This window comes from Myotis brandtii, unplaced genomic scaffold (genome assembly GCF_000412655.1).
Source record: "Myotis brandtii unplaced genomic scaffold, ASM41265v1 scaffold399, whole genome shotgun sequence".
NCBI classification, from domain to species: domain Eukaryota; kingdom Metazoa; phylum Chordata; class Mammalia; order Chiroptera; family Vespertilionidae; genus Myotis; species Myotis brandtii.
The window spans coordinates 4,701,111-4,714,397 of NW_005365325.1; the positions used below are offsets into that span (position 1 = coordinate 4,701,111).

At 37.6% G+C, this 13,287-nt stretch overlaps 1 protein-coding gene across 2 annotated transcripts in view; it reads right to left on the reverse strand.

The window, feature by feature from the left end:
* Positions 1-1,717: 1,717 nt before the first annotated feature.
* The window catches only part of LUZP2 (leucine zipper protein 2), a 317,411-nt gene continuing 305,841 nt past the window's right edge, over positions 1,718-13,287 (reverse strand). For both annotated transcript variants that reach the window (XM_005873094.2, XM_005873092.2), the window contains exons 11-12: positions 3,708-3,785; positions 1,718-2,028 (exon numbers count right to left, since the gene is read on the reverse strand). In XM_005873094.2, the coding sequence (XP_005873156.1) occupies positions 1,924-2,028; positions 3,708-3,785 (183 nt within the window). In that variant the 3' untranslated portion in view covers positions 1,718-1,923. The remainder of the gene's footprint in view (positions 2,029-3,707; positions 3,786-13,287) is intronic.

Sequence of the window (13,287 nt, forward strand, 5' to 3'; positions counted from 1 at the left end):
GTAGGAAAGTGGACCTAAATTAAAACTAACTTATCTTTCATAAGACTTTGAAGATGGTTAGGGTTTATGGTTACAGTGGAAAAATTATAAGGAACAGGACTCGAGAAATGAGCCATATTCCTGCTCATATAATCAAATTTTTTAGAGCAAGAAGTCAACAGAAACTTTGGACTTTGATCTTCTCTCTATTATGGTCACTTACCTGTAAATTCTATGGGTCATCTATAAAATTAATTCTCTTTCTTTCTTAGAATTAGCCTATAATCTGAAAAATACTGATAAATGACACAGTTATTCTGTAAATACAACAGCCACAATGTTACTTTTACTGTTAATGATAGTTTGCCATTTTTCCAAATCACTACATTTCTTTGATTATGTCATCCTGATCAAAGGTGTGCCATTTTATACCAGAATTTAATTTCATCTACTGATTAAAGATTTCATGAAATCTGTGTATATTATTAAGTATTTCTAGCACAGCCTGTCAGAATTCAATGCCCCAATGAATGCTTGGCATATCCATTGTATAAATCCCATACTTTTATATGCTTTCTGCAAATGGGTGTACATATATTTGGCTCAGACCAACTACAATGATCATTTTATCCATTAATTTGAGTTTGTAAGTTTGATGCTATATCCATCCTATCAGTCATATAATTATTGAATTATCAATTTCTCTTTCTTGTGAACTATGTTCAAATTATTCAGGAGTGAATTTATTTGATCACTGATAGTCCTATATGGAGCTCCAACTTCAAAGATTATCACAGCCATTTTTTGTTTTAATACATTTGTTTCCAAGATATACAAATCTGGGTTCATTGGCTCCACATGGCTATTTTACTTCCACCAAATTCCCATTTTTAAATGTATATCATCTGCATCTGCTTGTATATTTGTATTTTGGAACCCCCTCTCCATCCCACATTTCAGTACCCAAATTTCATATCAAAAATTATGCCAAGCATTTCAAATAACTTGATTCTAACTTGGAGTCATTCCAGCAGACAACCATAGGGATGTGTCTATAGAATGCCAAAAATCTAATCAGTTGTGTCAGAAATTTAGTCATTCATTTAGATATTTTATCTACATTATACCAAATACACTTAATGAATTCTGTTAACTGACTAAATCCCTGACAGAACTGCCTTGATATTGGTTAGCCATGGTTCAACATAATAAGAACAGCAATAAACCCTCTCAAACAAATATTCATATTCCAATCTTGAAGAATGTGAATCCAATTAGCCAGTGGGGACCAAATTCTTTATGATATGATTGCAATTTGGATTCTAAGAATGCTGAGGATGGAAGACATTTTATCATCCTCCAGCAGATTTTACATATTAGATCACAGAAGTACTAGATCAGTGATGGCGAACCTTTTGAGCTCGGCGTGTCAGCATTTTGAAAAACCTTAACTTAACTCTGGTGCCGGAACACATATAGAATTTTTTTGATATTTGCAACCATAGTAAAACAAAGATTTATATTTTTGATATTTATTTTATATGTTTAAATGCCATTTAACAAAGAAAAATCAGCCAAAAAAATGAGTTCGCGAGTCACCTCTGACACGCTTGTCATAAGTTCGCCATCACTGTACTAGATACTCAAATGAATCATAAGAATTAACTTATATTGCATTTGAGTTCAAAAGAGACCAATTATACTGGGCAATTTACTGATGACAATGACTATTTTTGACTGAAGATATCTGTTTTAATTAGGTTATTGCTTGAGGATCATAATTGGCCTGGAATCATTTGGACAATTTGAAGAATACTTGATAAAGTACACAAAATTGTGAAAAAGTTACATGATTTAAAAACTTAGTATTTCCATCAAGACTATGGTCTAAAAAGGATATGAAGACAATAGCAAATGAATGTTTTGAACACAGTTTCTTGACATCTACAGTATTTTTTCTTCTTTAGTCACCCTTCCTTCAAAGCTGGTGAATTTTTTTCCTTGGGTTTTTTCAACTTCACATTCAGTACAAGGAGGCATTTGCAATTTCTGTCAAACAGCACAAAAAGACAATTAGGAGAGTCAAATACACACACACACACACACACACACACACACACACACACATAATAAAAGGGAAATATGCTAATTAGATTGAATGTCTTCCTAATGTCATTCCAGATGTCCTTCCTGACTAAGCCAGGGTCAGAGGGAAGCCAGTCTGGGTCCTGGATGCTTGCAGGCAGCCTGAGGGAAGCCAGCCTGAGTCCCGGGTGCCTGCAGGTGGCTGGAGGAGGGAAGCAGCCTGGGTCCTGGGTGCCAGAGGGAAGCCGGTGCCAGCAGCCGGGGGAAGGAAGGCCTACTCTTGCACGAATTTTCATGCATTGGACCTCTAGTATATATATATATTAGTATATGACAAAATTTAAAGTGTAATGGAATAGTAATTTAAATTCATATATCTCAACAAATATCTGATAGAAAACTAATGCTAAACAAAAATAAAATAAATGGAAATATGTTACTATTGCTACTTCATGAAAGTTCATATTATATTGTCTACTAATGGCAAAATATTTTAAAATATTTTGAGAAAACTTTGGCCAAACCATTCAAATCTAACCCAAAATTTGAAAAAAAATGTGTCAAGTGAAATGACACCTAAGAACTGTTTTAATATTTTTAGTCAAATATTGAACAGTAAAGATAGAAGTTCAGAAATAAGCTCCTGAGTTTTTTTGTTTGTTTGTTTTTGTTGGATTAGATGTACTTTTTTTTTTTTTACCTCCTCTTATCCACAAATCTTTTTATTTGTCCCCTAAGGAATAGATGCTTGTTTTTGTTCTGAGTTTATTTTTGTTTTGTTTCTTGGTTGTGGATGAGGGGAGGGACACCTCCCTCACCCTTGTTCTTCTGAGGACCTCAGATAATAAAACTAAAAGCTCAGTGGCAGGCATAATAATCATGGAAAGGTACAGAAGCACTAGGTGAAGGAATATATTTGATTTGCCTATACAACATCGCTGCTTCAGTAAGAGCAAAAGAGAAAACTCACTAAAGCAAATACATGTACGAGAACATTATGGCCCAGTGAGTGTGGCTTAGTTGGTTGAGCATCAACCCATGCACCAGGAGGTCACTGGTTCCATTCCTAGTTAGGGTACATGCCCAGAATTTGGGCTGGATCCCTGTGGTGGGGGTGGGGAGGGGGGCATGCAGGAGACAGCCAATACCTGTTTCTCTCTCATTGTTGTTTCTCTCTCTCTCTCTCTCTCTCTCTCTCTCTCTCTCTCTCCCTCCCTCCCTTCCTCCCTCTAAAATCAATAAAAACATAGTTTTGAAAAAAAGAGAACATTACGCTGTGAAAAAAGCCAGTCAGAGAAAGACAAGTACCATATGATTTCACTCATATGTGGAATCTAATGAACAAACTGAACTACCAAGCAAAATAGAGACAGGATCATAGATAGGGAGCAGGCAGACAGTTTTGATGTGGAAGCAAGGAAGTGGGAGTGGAAGGATTGAACAAAAAAGAAAAAAAAAAGCAGAGAGAGACCTCATGGACATGGACAACAAGATGGTGATTGCAGGGAGAGGGTGTGGAGGTGGAAGAGGGCATAGAGGGGATGAATAGTTATAGAAAAAATTAAAATAAAATAATACTAATTAGAAAATAAAAGGAGCACTTTCTGACATAATAAAAAACCAACCAACAACAACAAAAATACCTGTGGGATAGGCTCTGGTTTTGTACTGCCATTGCTTGGGGGATTTTCTTTATGCTTCATCAAACATGTCCTGTCCTCCTGTAAAAGTTGCAATTGAAAACAGGTCATGAAATTAAATTAAGTAAAGGAAGGGGTTAGAAAAATGCTCTTGAATTCTTCCCATTGAGACATTTCCTTCACTTTGATACAAGCTGAAAGGGTAAGCTAAGAACAAAAGCATCACAAAATGAGTGGGGTCCCAAGGAGAAGTTAAGCAGTCACCATGGGTTTGGGATCTCAGTGGTGCTTATAGGAGTCAGGTACCACAACAAAGTTTAATTCTAATGCAAAGTTCTTTCTTTGTAAAAAATAAAATAAAATAAAATGAAGAATTACAAAATAACTACATTTGGATTGTGTCTAGCCTCTAAGATATCAATATGACAATGGTATGTAATACCTGCAGGAACATCAATATTTCAAGCCAGGAGGTGATATAAACAATATGATCATCAATCTGTCTGGCATAAAATCTTAAAAACATTAAAAATATCATATTTCTTGAGTATAAAATCCAATATTTTATTAACCAAGAAATCTAATCTTACGTATTAGCCTCAATAGTTTTGAAGCAGCTGAATGGCTGACAGTGTATTCTAATTGGGCATCCTTTTCATTTAAACCAGTGGTTCTCAACCTTCCTAAAGCCGCGACCCTTTAATATAGTTCCTCATGTTGTGGTGATCCCCAACCATAAAATTATTTTCGTTGCTACTTCATAACTGTAATTTTGCTACTGTAAACAATATGTAATTATATATGTGTTTTGCGATGGTCTTAGGCGACCCCTGTGAAAGGGTCGTTCGACCCCCAAAGGGGTCGCGACCCACAGGTTGAGAACCACGGATTTAAACCAATGTCAAAAAATGAAGTTTTCCCCCTCCCGGTCTCCCTGCTTTTCCTCCCTTCTTTCTTGTTTTTCTTTCTTTATCTGCTTCCCTTCCATCCTCTTTTCCTTGCTCTCTCTCATCCTCTCCTCCTCCCTTTCTTTTTTTCTTCCTTTATATTTTGAACACATTTTAAAGTAACCATAAAAAAAATCCTTTAGTGTAAGAATATGCTTTTTGTTAGGGGGCGGGAGGGGGACAGGGTATGTTCCAACATCCTTTTCTTGTGTAAAACAGATCCTGGGAGTTCAATAATCTATGGCCGCTGGTCAGCTCTAATCTTGAACAAGTCAGTTGCTTCCTTGGGGTTAAACAGAAGGCTACCTAAGCTGGTGAACTCCAACATTCTGTAAATTCTACAATTATATGATAACTAAAAAGGTTGCATAGGCGATTTAACGTACTCCAATTCAGATTTTAGAGAAGAGTTATTTTATATGCTCCCTATTCTCACACTATATTGCTCTCATTTGAATATACATCATATTCCTTTACTTTGCTTTGCCTATGTGTATGGCAATAAACCATGACAAAACAGAGGGAATGTTCATCAGCCTTAGATGACATAGAGTGTCTGCCAGACAGCAATTGGCCAATGTATAATCTCTGAATAAATAATAAATGAATAAAATAATCATTGACTATGAAAATATTACAATTTGTAGTATTTTAGTAAATGCCTAATTTTTTCATAAAATTAAATTTAGGTATATTTGATAGAGACTCCAAAATGATTACATACAGCCCCTTCTTCTAAATAAGCCTATAGTATCCCTAGCTGGTTTGGCTCAGTGGATATAGCATTGGCCTGTGGACAGAAGGGTCCTGGGTTTGATTCTGGTCAAGGGCAGGTACCTTGGCTACAGGCTCCTCCCTGACCTGGGCCCTGGTTGGGGCTCCTGCAAGAGGTAACTAATTGATATGTTTCTCTCACATTGATATTTCTTTCTGTCTTTCCCTATCCCATTCTATCTAATGATCAATGGAAAAATATCCTCGGGTGAAGATTAAATAAATAAATAAATAAGCCTACAGTTTAGTGGAAAAGTATATTGTAACTATAATAAGAGAAATCAGTAGTCAAAACCTTCACTACCTTATTCCTAAGAATTTTAGGCAAATTCACAGGCAAATTGTCTATACTACCTAAGAAATAAATTCATTTCTTTTTATGTTGCGTGGGTTTAAATTACAGCTAGAATCTAAAATTACCCTGGAAAAATTATAATTTCTAACGTTTAAATTTTTAATAATCCAAAATGTTTAAAAAATAATACCCTTGGGTAATAACTAAGTCCTAACTAGAGGACTTCTATTTTTAAGCAATACACAAGCAACTCAGATGTACAGTGAAATTGAAATCCACTTCTTTATAACGCACAAATACCTTATAAATCTCTTAGAAGGTGCTATGATATAACCATTTCCCAAATCTATTTGACCTAAAAAACCTTTTTTTTTTTTTTGCTTGTGGAGCTTCAGCTCAGGCCATTGTCATGAGAAAAATACAAAAGGATTTTCAGTGGTGTGTGTGCTTTCATTAATGCAAGCATAGCTATTGGAGACAAGCCTTTGATCATCTGAACAATGAAAACCTAAAAATTTCAACATTAAAGAAAATATTGTGTGGCTGGAAGACAGTTCAAATCTTTTTTGATACTTTGATGTTATAATGAACAGTACCTTTAAATTTATATTTTCTGTGCCTCTTGGGCATTGTAGCAACTTCATGAAATGTGGTTCATAAAATTCTTAGTGTTTCTCAGAGAGGCAACAGATAAATAGCAACAGTTACAACGTGAGGTATCGTGCTCTAATAGACACCTTATCACCTTTATAGTCATTGATGAAGCAAACATTCACTTGGTGATAACATAAATGAGAGATTTCATCGTGGAGTTTTCTCAATCTTGTTGCAATATCACCCAGATTGCCAAAACTTCCAGAGAACTGCAGTTAAGGAAGGCAAGAATTGCCAACATTGTAGTATAAATGTAGTTTTGCCAAATGATGAAAGTGCTCTGGAGTAAAACTGACTTTGCTTCAAGTTTTAGTTCTGATGTCTATTCAGAAGCGATCTTTAATCAAATAACTTAATCAGTTACTTATTTCTGAGTATCAGGTTATTTCACTGTAAAATCGGGCTACTTCATAGGGTTATTTTGAGAATAAAATTTAAAAACATATAAAAATGTTTACCATACATATTAACAAGTAGTAAACATTCTTCCCTTTCTTCTATTATTATTATTACCATTAATGATTAAAAGCCAACAGTTATATGAGTTCACACTGATACTACAAATATAAAGTCTGCTTACCAGAGGGGAACGGGGGCGCGGGTGGTTGAAGGAGGTAGCAGAGCGTAAGGGGGGATAGTGATGGAAGGAGAGTTGATTTAGTGTGGTGAACACACAATACAATAAGTCATGTATTATAGAATTATACACACACACACACACACACACACACACACAAGTTATTTAGAGGATCATACTGCAGAATCAATAGTCATGCAATTTTCACATGTAAAGGAGGAACAGTTGAAAGGGGGCAGGGGGGATGGATGAAAAATGAGCTCTGTAATAAATCTGACAAGTCCAGAGACCAAAAGTAACCTCACAGGGTTATCTGATCATAAGTTCCTAATGGGGTAGGTCATGGTGGGTAGTCATTCCCAGGGCCTATGACTTCTTTGGTAAAGAGTTTACATGTGCCTTAAGCAAGACCTGCCCAATCTAGGTTAACACACCTTTGTGGGTTTTTTAATTGAATGTATTGGAATGACATTGGTTAATATTTTGTACTTGACTCTTTTTTAATGTCAGTTTTAAACATCACTGGCTATTAAAAACGAAGTCATAGGCATCACTTGCTGGTGGAATGGCTTTAGAGAATGCCAACTTAACCTCACTTTCTTTTATATGTAAAATGGAAATAATAATGCCTATGATCTAAATTTTGACACAAAGGGAATGAGACAATGTAGGTATCTCAACTAGGTGAATGGAATAAAGAATTAGCCTATACCCAGCTGGTGTGCTCAGTTGTTGAGGGTCAAACTATGAACCAGGAGGTTACAGTTCAATTCCAATCAGGGCATATGCTTGGGTTGTGGGCTTGATCTCCAGTAGGGGGCATACAGGAGGCAGCTGATCAATGTTTCTCATCATTTATATTTCTATCTATCCCTCTCCCTTCCTCTGTGAAATCAATAAAAATATATTAAAAACAAGAATTAGCCCATCTCAGGTTAGAATTCCTTTAGCCCTTGTTAGCTGTATTTACTTGGGAAAGTTACTTCAGGTTACTGAGGTTATGATTTCTTATCTGTATGGTAGGCAAAATAATCTATACCTGAAAAGGCTGAGCTAGTTTCATTTTTTGCCAAGTATCTGTTGGAAGAGTTATTGCCTCCTAATGGAGTATCTTGCATATATTAATTGCTCAGCTAAGTTTAGTTTCTTTCCTTCTTTTCCCATCCTCAGCTTTTCCTTCCTTTAATCAATATTCTCTATTATGTCAATATATATTTGGATCCAAATATAAACACTGATATTTAGTCACTTTAATTTTACAACCCTGGTGTCAACATGTTAACTCTAGTCATTAAAGAATCTTGACATTGCCTAAAGATTTATTGCTGTTTTTTGGTCCCCCCCACCAGGTCTGTGGTTCCTTTCTCATCCTTTTCTGTTTACAATTTAAGGAGGCAAGAATAAAAGTCTCATTAACCAACTACTCATCCTTCTTCAGTAACCTTACCCTTGGAGGATATCCTTTATCCCTCCAGTTTGTTTTTTCCCCTCAAGGCAGACTCAGATCAGTCCATCTGATTTAACTTAGGGATTCAGATGCTTTAGAATATTTTTCATTATGACACATGCATATCTTTGCCTTCAGTAGTGGGTATCCTGATTTTTAGAAATTATAAAATAAAGTTGCATATTTACAATGACCTTTTCAAAAGGGCACTGTTGAGAATTTAGCTAAACTACCCCATAATATTGCTGCCTCTACATCTATTTGGTGTTGCTGAGGGGCCTTATTGGGCTCCTGTAACGGACACTAGCCCCTCCCTGGAATTCATGCCTTAAGTAACAGCCTGCAGAGTCACAAGAAAGAGTTAAGTTCCTGATATGACTTCCCCTGTACCCCTGTTGATAAGTTCTCTCCTGCCTCCCAGATCCTTCCCATTGTGAGCTCCTTAAATAAATCCCTCATGAAGTTAATGGGCTTTTGCTCTTTTGGGTTGAATTGACCAATCTGGCATGACCAGAACCCCAAAGCTCTCTACTCACCCTCACTGGACCAAATGGTAATAAAGGCATATGCCCTAGGCCCTGCTGCTTACTCGCTGTCTGCCCTGAGTCTCATCACACCATGTGTCCAGGAAGATATGCCTGAGCCTCCTCCAAGATCTGTGAGTAATAAAATTCTGTTTCACTTTCCCTTGTCTTATGATATTTCTTGAACATTGGCTCACCAAAGGACACCCGGAAGTCTATGTAAAACATGTTAGTGGACCCAGCCTGCAGCTCAGCAGTTGAGCATCAACCTATGAACCATGGTTTGATTCATAGTGGGAGCACATGCCCAGGTTGCTGGCTGGATCCCCAGTAGGAGTCCAGGTCCTGCTGCTTACTCCCTGTCTGCCCTGAGCTTCATCACACCATGTGTCCAGGACGATATGCCTGAGCCTCCTCCAAGATCTGAGAGTAATAAAATTCTGTTTCACTTTCCCTTGTCTTATGATCTTTCTTGAACATTGGCTCATCAAAGGACACCCAGAAGTTTACGTAAAACATGTTAGTGGACCCAGCCTGCGGCTCAGTGGTTGAGCATCAACCTATGAACCATGGTTTGATTCATGGTGGGAACACATGCCCAGGTTGCTGGCTGGATCCCCAGTAGGAGTCCTGTGGGAGGCAGTCAATAAATGATTCTCTTCCATCATTGATGTTTCTATCTCTCCCTCTCCCTTCCTCTCTGAAATTAATACAAACATGTATTTTTTTAAAAACATGTTAATATAACAAAAATCACTATAACTTAATTAACAATCATTGGAAACCCTACAAAAAGAGAATGGCTGCCTTTGCATTTTTTTTATTTTTTAATTACACCATTTCTTCTCTTAGAAATAAAGAATAATACTTTAAAAATTAAAGCAGATGGAATAACATCATAGATTCATTTAAAATCCTCCTTGAGATGATATCTCTGATTCTGCTGATTACTTTGTATTTATTGACATTAAACACTTGGTTCTACTGCACAAGAAAAATTAGTTATATCTTTTATTAGCTTTCTCTAAAACATTTTAAAACCCCTCAAAATTATTAATGCAAATGCATAACTGGGCAACCAACTGAAGATTCAACCAATAAGAAGAGGGGAAAAAAAAGATTCTACTAATAAAAATTACCTCTGATGGGTAAAAAATCCAGCTCGTTCTGCATATTTAACTAAGATAGTGTTTAAGAAGGTGGTCTAGATGCACTTTTTTTTGAAAGTATCTGTTCAATTTTCCCAACACCATTTATTGATAGAACTGTTTTTACCCCACTGTATATTCTTGCTTTTTTTTGTTAAATATTAATAGTCTATGTCCTCAAATTGCTTATTATCTACTGAAAAAGATTCTACTAACAAAAATGATCTCTGATGGGTAAAAAATCCAGCTCATTTTGCATATTTAACTAAGATAGTGTTTAAGAAGGTGGTCTAGATGCACTTTTTTTGCAAGTATCTGTTCAATTTTCCCAACACCATTTATTGATAGAACTGTTTTTACCCCATTGTATATTCTTGCTTTTTTTTGTTAAATATTAATAGTCTATGTCCTCAAATTGCTTATTATCTACTGCAAAATGAGAACCTTATATAAATAATCAATGTGCAAGATGGAATGTAATACAGATAAAATCCTATATAATAAAAGCCTTAAGGGCATAACAACCACAAGGACCAGATGCTCAACCCAGGAGGAGGGGGAGGGGAGCACAGTGAGGCCTGGAGGAGCATGCTATGGCTCAGGGATCCCAGGAACCACAAGCCCAGAGCTTGCTTTCCAAAAAAAATAAAAATAAAAATAAAATAAAACAGCCGATGCTGCCACCCTGGGAAGAAAGGCTCCAGCAGTAAAAAGCCTCCCCAGGCCCTGCCTGGTCTGGCTGATGCCCTGCGGCTCGAAGGGACCCACAGGTGATGTGCAGCTACTTCCAGCTACTTCCAGCTACTGGCTTCCTAAGGGCCCCTTCCTAGACTAGTGCGCTCGGGGGCATGGCTTTGACCTCCCTGACCAATAGCATCACATCAGCTCTGACTTCCAGCTTCTGGCTTCCTGTCCGCCCCTTCACTTACTATGTGTGCTTGGGGGTGTGGCTTTGCCCCACCCCCACCCCCCAGCCAATAGCATGGCAGCACAGTCAGAGAGTGTCAGGACACAGCCACCAGCACTGGCTGGACATTGATTTGGCTGTGTGACTGACATCCATGTGCAGTTACTGCATGTTTATATTTGTAGGGAAGCAGGGCTGCCTCCCGCTTCACTGTCTAGGCTAAGAAAGGCCCGCTGATCTCCATGTTTCTCCTTCCACCTGGAATCAAAACCTCTTGGGGTTGAATGATTCCAAAATGACCCCAACACATGCTCGGTGTCACTGTCACAGATGTTCTTAGTCATTACAGCCCATTCCTCAGCCACATTGCCCTGCTCCACCCACTGCCACTCCTCACCTGTCACCCCCTGAGGACCACCTTATGTTATCCTATCTGAAATGGGAGCAAGATCTCAAATGCTCCCCTGTCATAGCTCCCTTGCCCTACCTTTCTTCTTCTAAAAACCTTGCATTTTAAAAATATATCTTTGATTGATTTCAGAGAGGGAAATAGAGATAGAAACATCAATGATGATAGAGAATCATTGATTGGCTCACTCCTGCACATTCCAAACTGGGGATCAAAACCTTCCCTGGCCCCTCCCCCATCCTTCCCCCAGCCAGCAGGCCCCTGGTGGCAGTGTAGCACTAGGTGTCAAATAATTTTGACCAGATTAAGCTTTGTATTTGCACATCCATGTTTAGCCAATATCTTTATAATAAATACTGAAATTCATGCACGGGTAGGGTCCCTAGCCCTGGCCAGAGATCAGGGCTGGTTGGGGCCGTCCAGCTGCTAGCTGGGGCCTTCCTTCATTCCGCGCTGCCCCCTGGTGGTTAGCACATGTAATAGTGAGCAGTTGAACTCCCAGTCAGTTGAACTCCCAAGGGGACAATTAGCCTTTTATAATATAGGATTAGCATGCTTATTGGGCTATTTTCATTTACCAAACTAATAAACATTATTCTTGTGGTTTCTATTACTATTTCTGGTAGGAAATCACAATTAAATTCACATTTTTGCATGCTTCCAATTAAAGTGTCAAAAGAGGGTAAACATGGAAATTTATAAAAGCAATTTATATTTAATTGTTCTAAGGACCTTAGGGAACTATCTACTATCCCTAAGTTATCTGGAAGAATGCCTACTTCTTAAAAAATACCACAGTAGCACAATGAAAAATGTCTTGTATGAAGCCGATCTGATGGAGTATAGCCTGGAATGACAATGGTAGGTGGTGGTCTCAGTATAATTACATCAGAGCATGAATTGCCTAGAAAATTTTGTTAACCAACAAGCTGCTGACAACTCATTAGGGCCATCAAATGTCATAAAACGAATATTGGATATAATAAGCAAACTAGGGTTTCTTAAATCTGACAAAAAAAATTTAATATGACAAACCTGGCATAATTTTCTCCTTCTAGCTCTAGGATTTATTTTCTGTATATTTTCTTCTCTCATTGCCCTAGACAATTTTTTCCTCCTATTGAATAAACTCCTTTTGGTCAGGAACTTGCAAGCAGGTGTAAGGGCAAGAAACTGATCATGTGTTCACAGTGCTAAACATAAGTCATTGTTGCTTTCTATTTTCTTTAAACATTGTGAAACAGTTGTTTGCTGCCTATAGCAGTCAGAAACATTGTAAAACACATTTACATTGAGTAGTGAGCCTTAATCTCTATATGAAAATTAAAATGCTCAATGTCTTTAATTCTTGATATGCTATTAAACAATATGAGGCACATTTACAAATTGCAGGAAAGTGGGATGAAGCAGATACATACTTTGCTTTCTCCATGTGCCTCCAATATTATCATTTAAGTAAAACTGCTTTCAAAGTAATTTAAACATGCCCCAAACTGTTAGTCCAATATGTGGTTAAGCCTTTGGGGATTTCTCTCAGTGCCCCCCAAAAGGGGGAAGGAGGATAAGGCATCTAGAGATCATTTTCCTAAGGGACCTTGTCTGACTTGCATTGGGCAGGAAGTAGAATGAACCAACAAAGATACCTAAGAATATGCATGGTCTCTACTCCTGTTTGGGACTTTGACCATAGAAGATATTGAGACCTTGAACATGAAAATTGCAGAGCAACTTTCTTAGAATGAACAAACCAGGACATTAACAAGCATATAATTCAATACTGTATATTTAATATCTATTATATTATGACTAGAAGCCCAGCACATGAAATTCATGTGTGGGTACGGTCCCTAGGCCTGGCCTGTGATCAGGGCCATCTTCCCTGGCTGCCTGCAGCTGGCCCC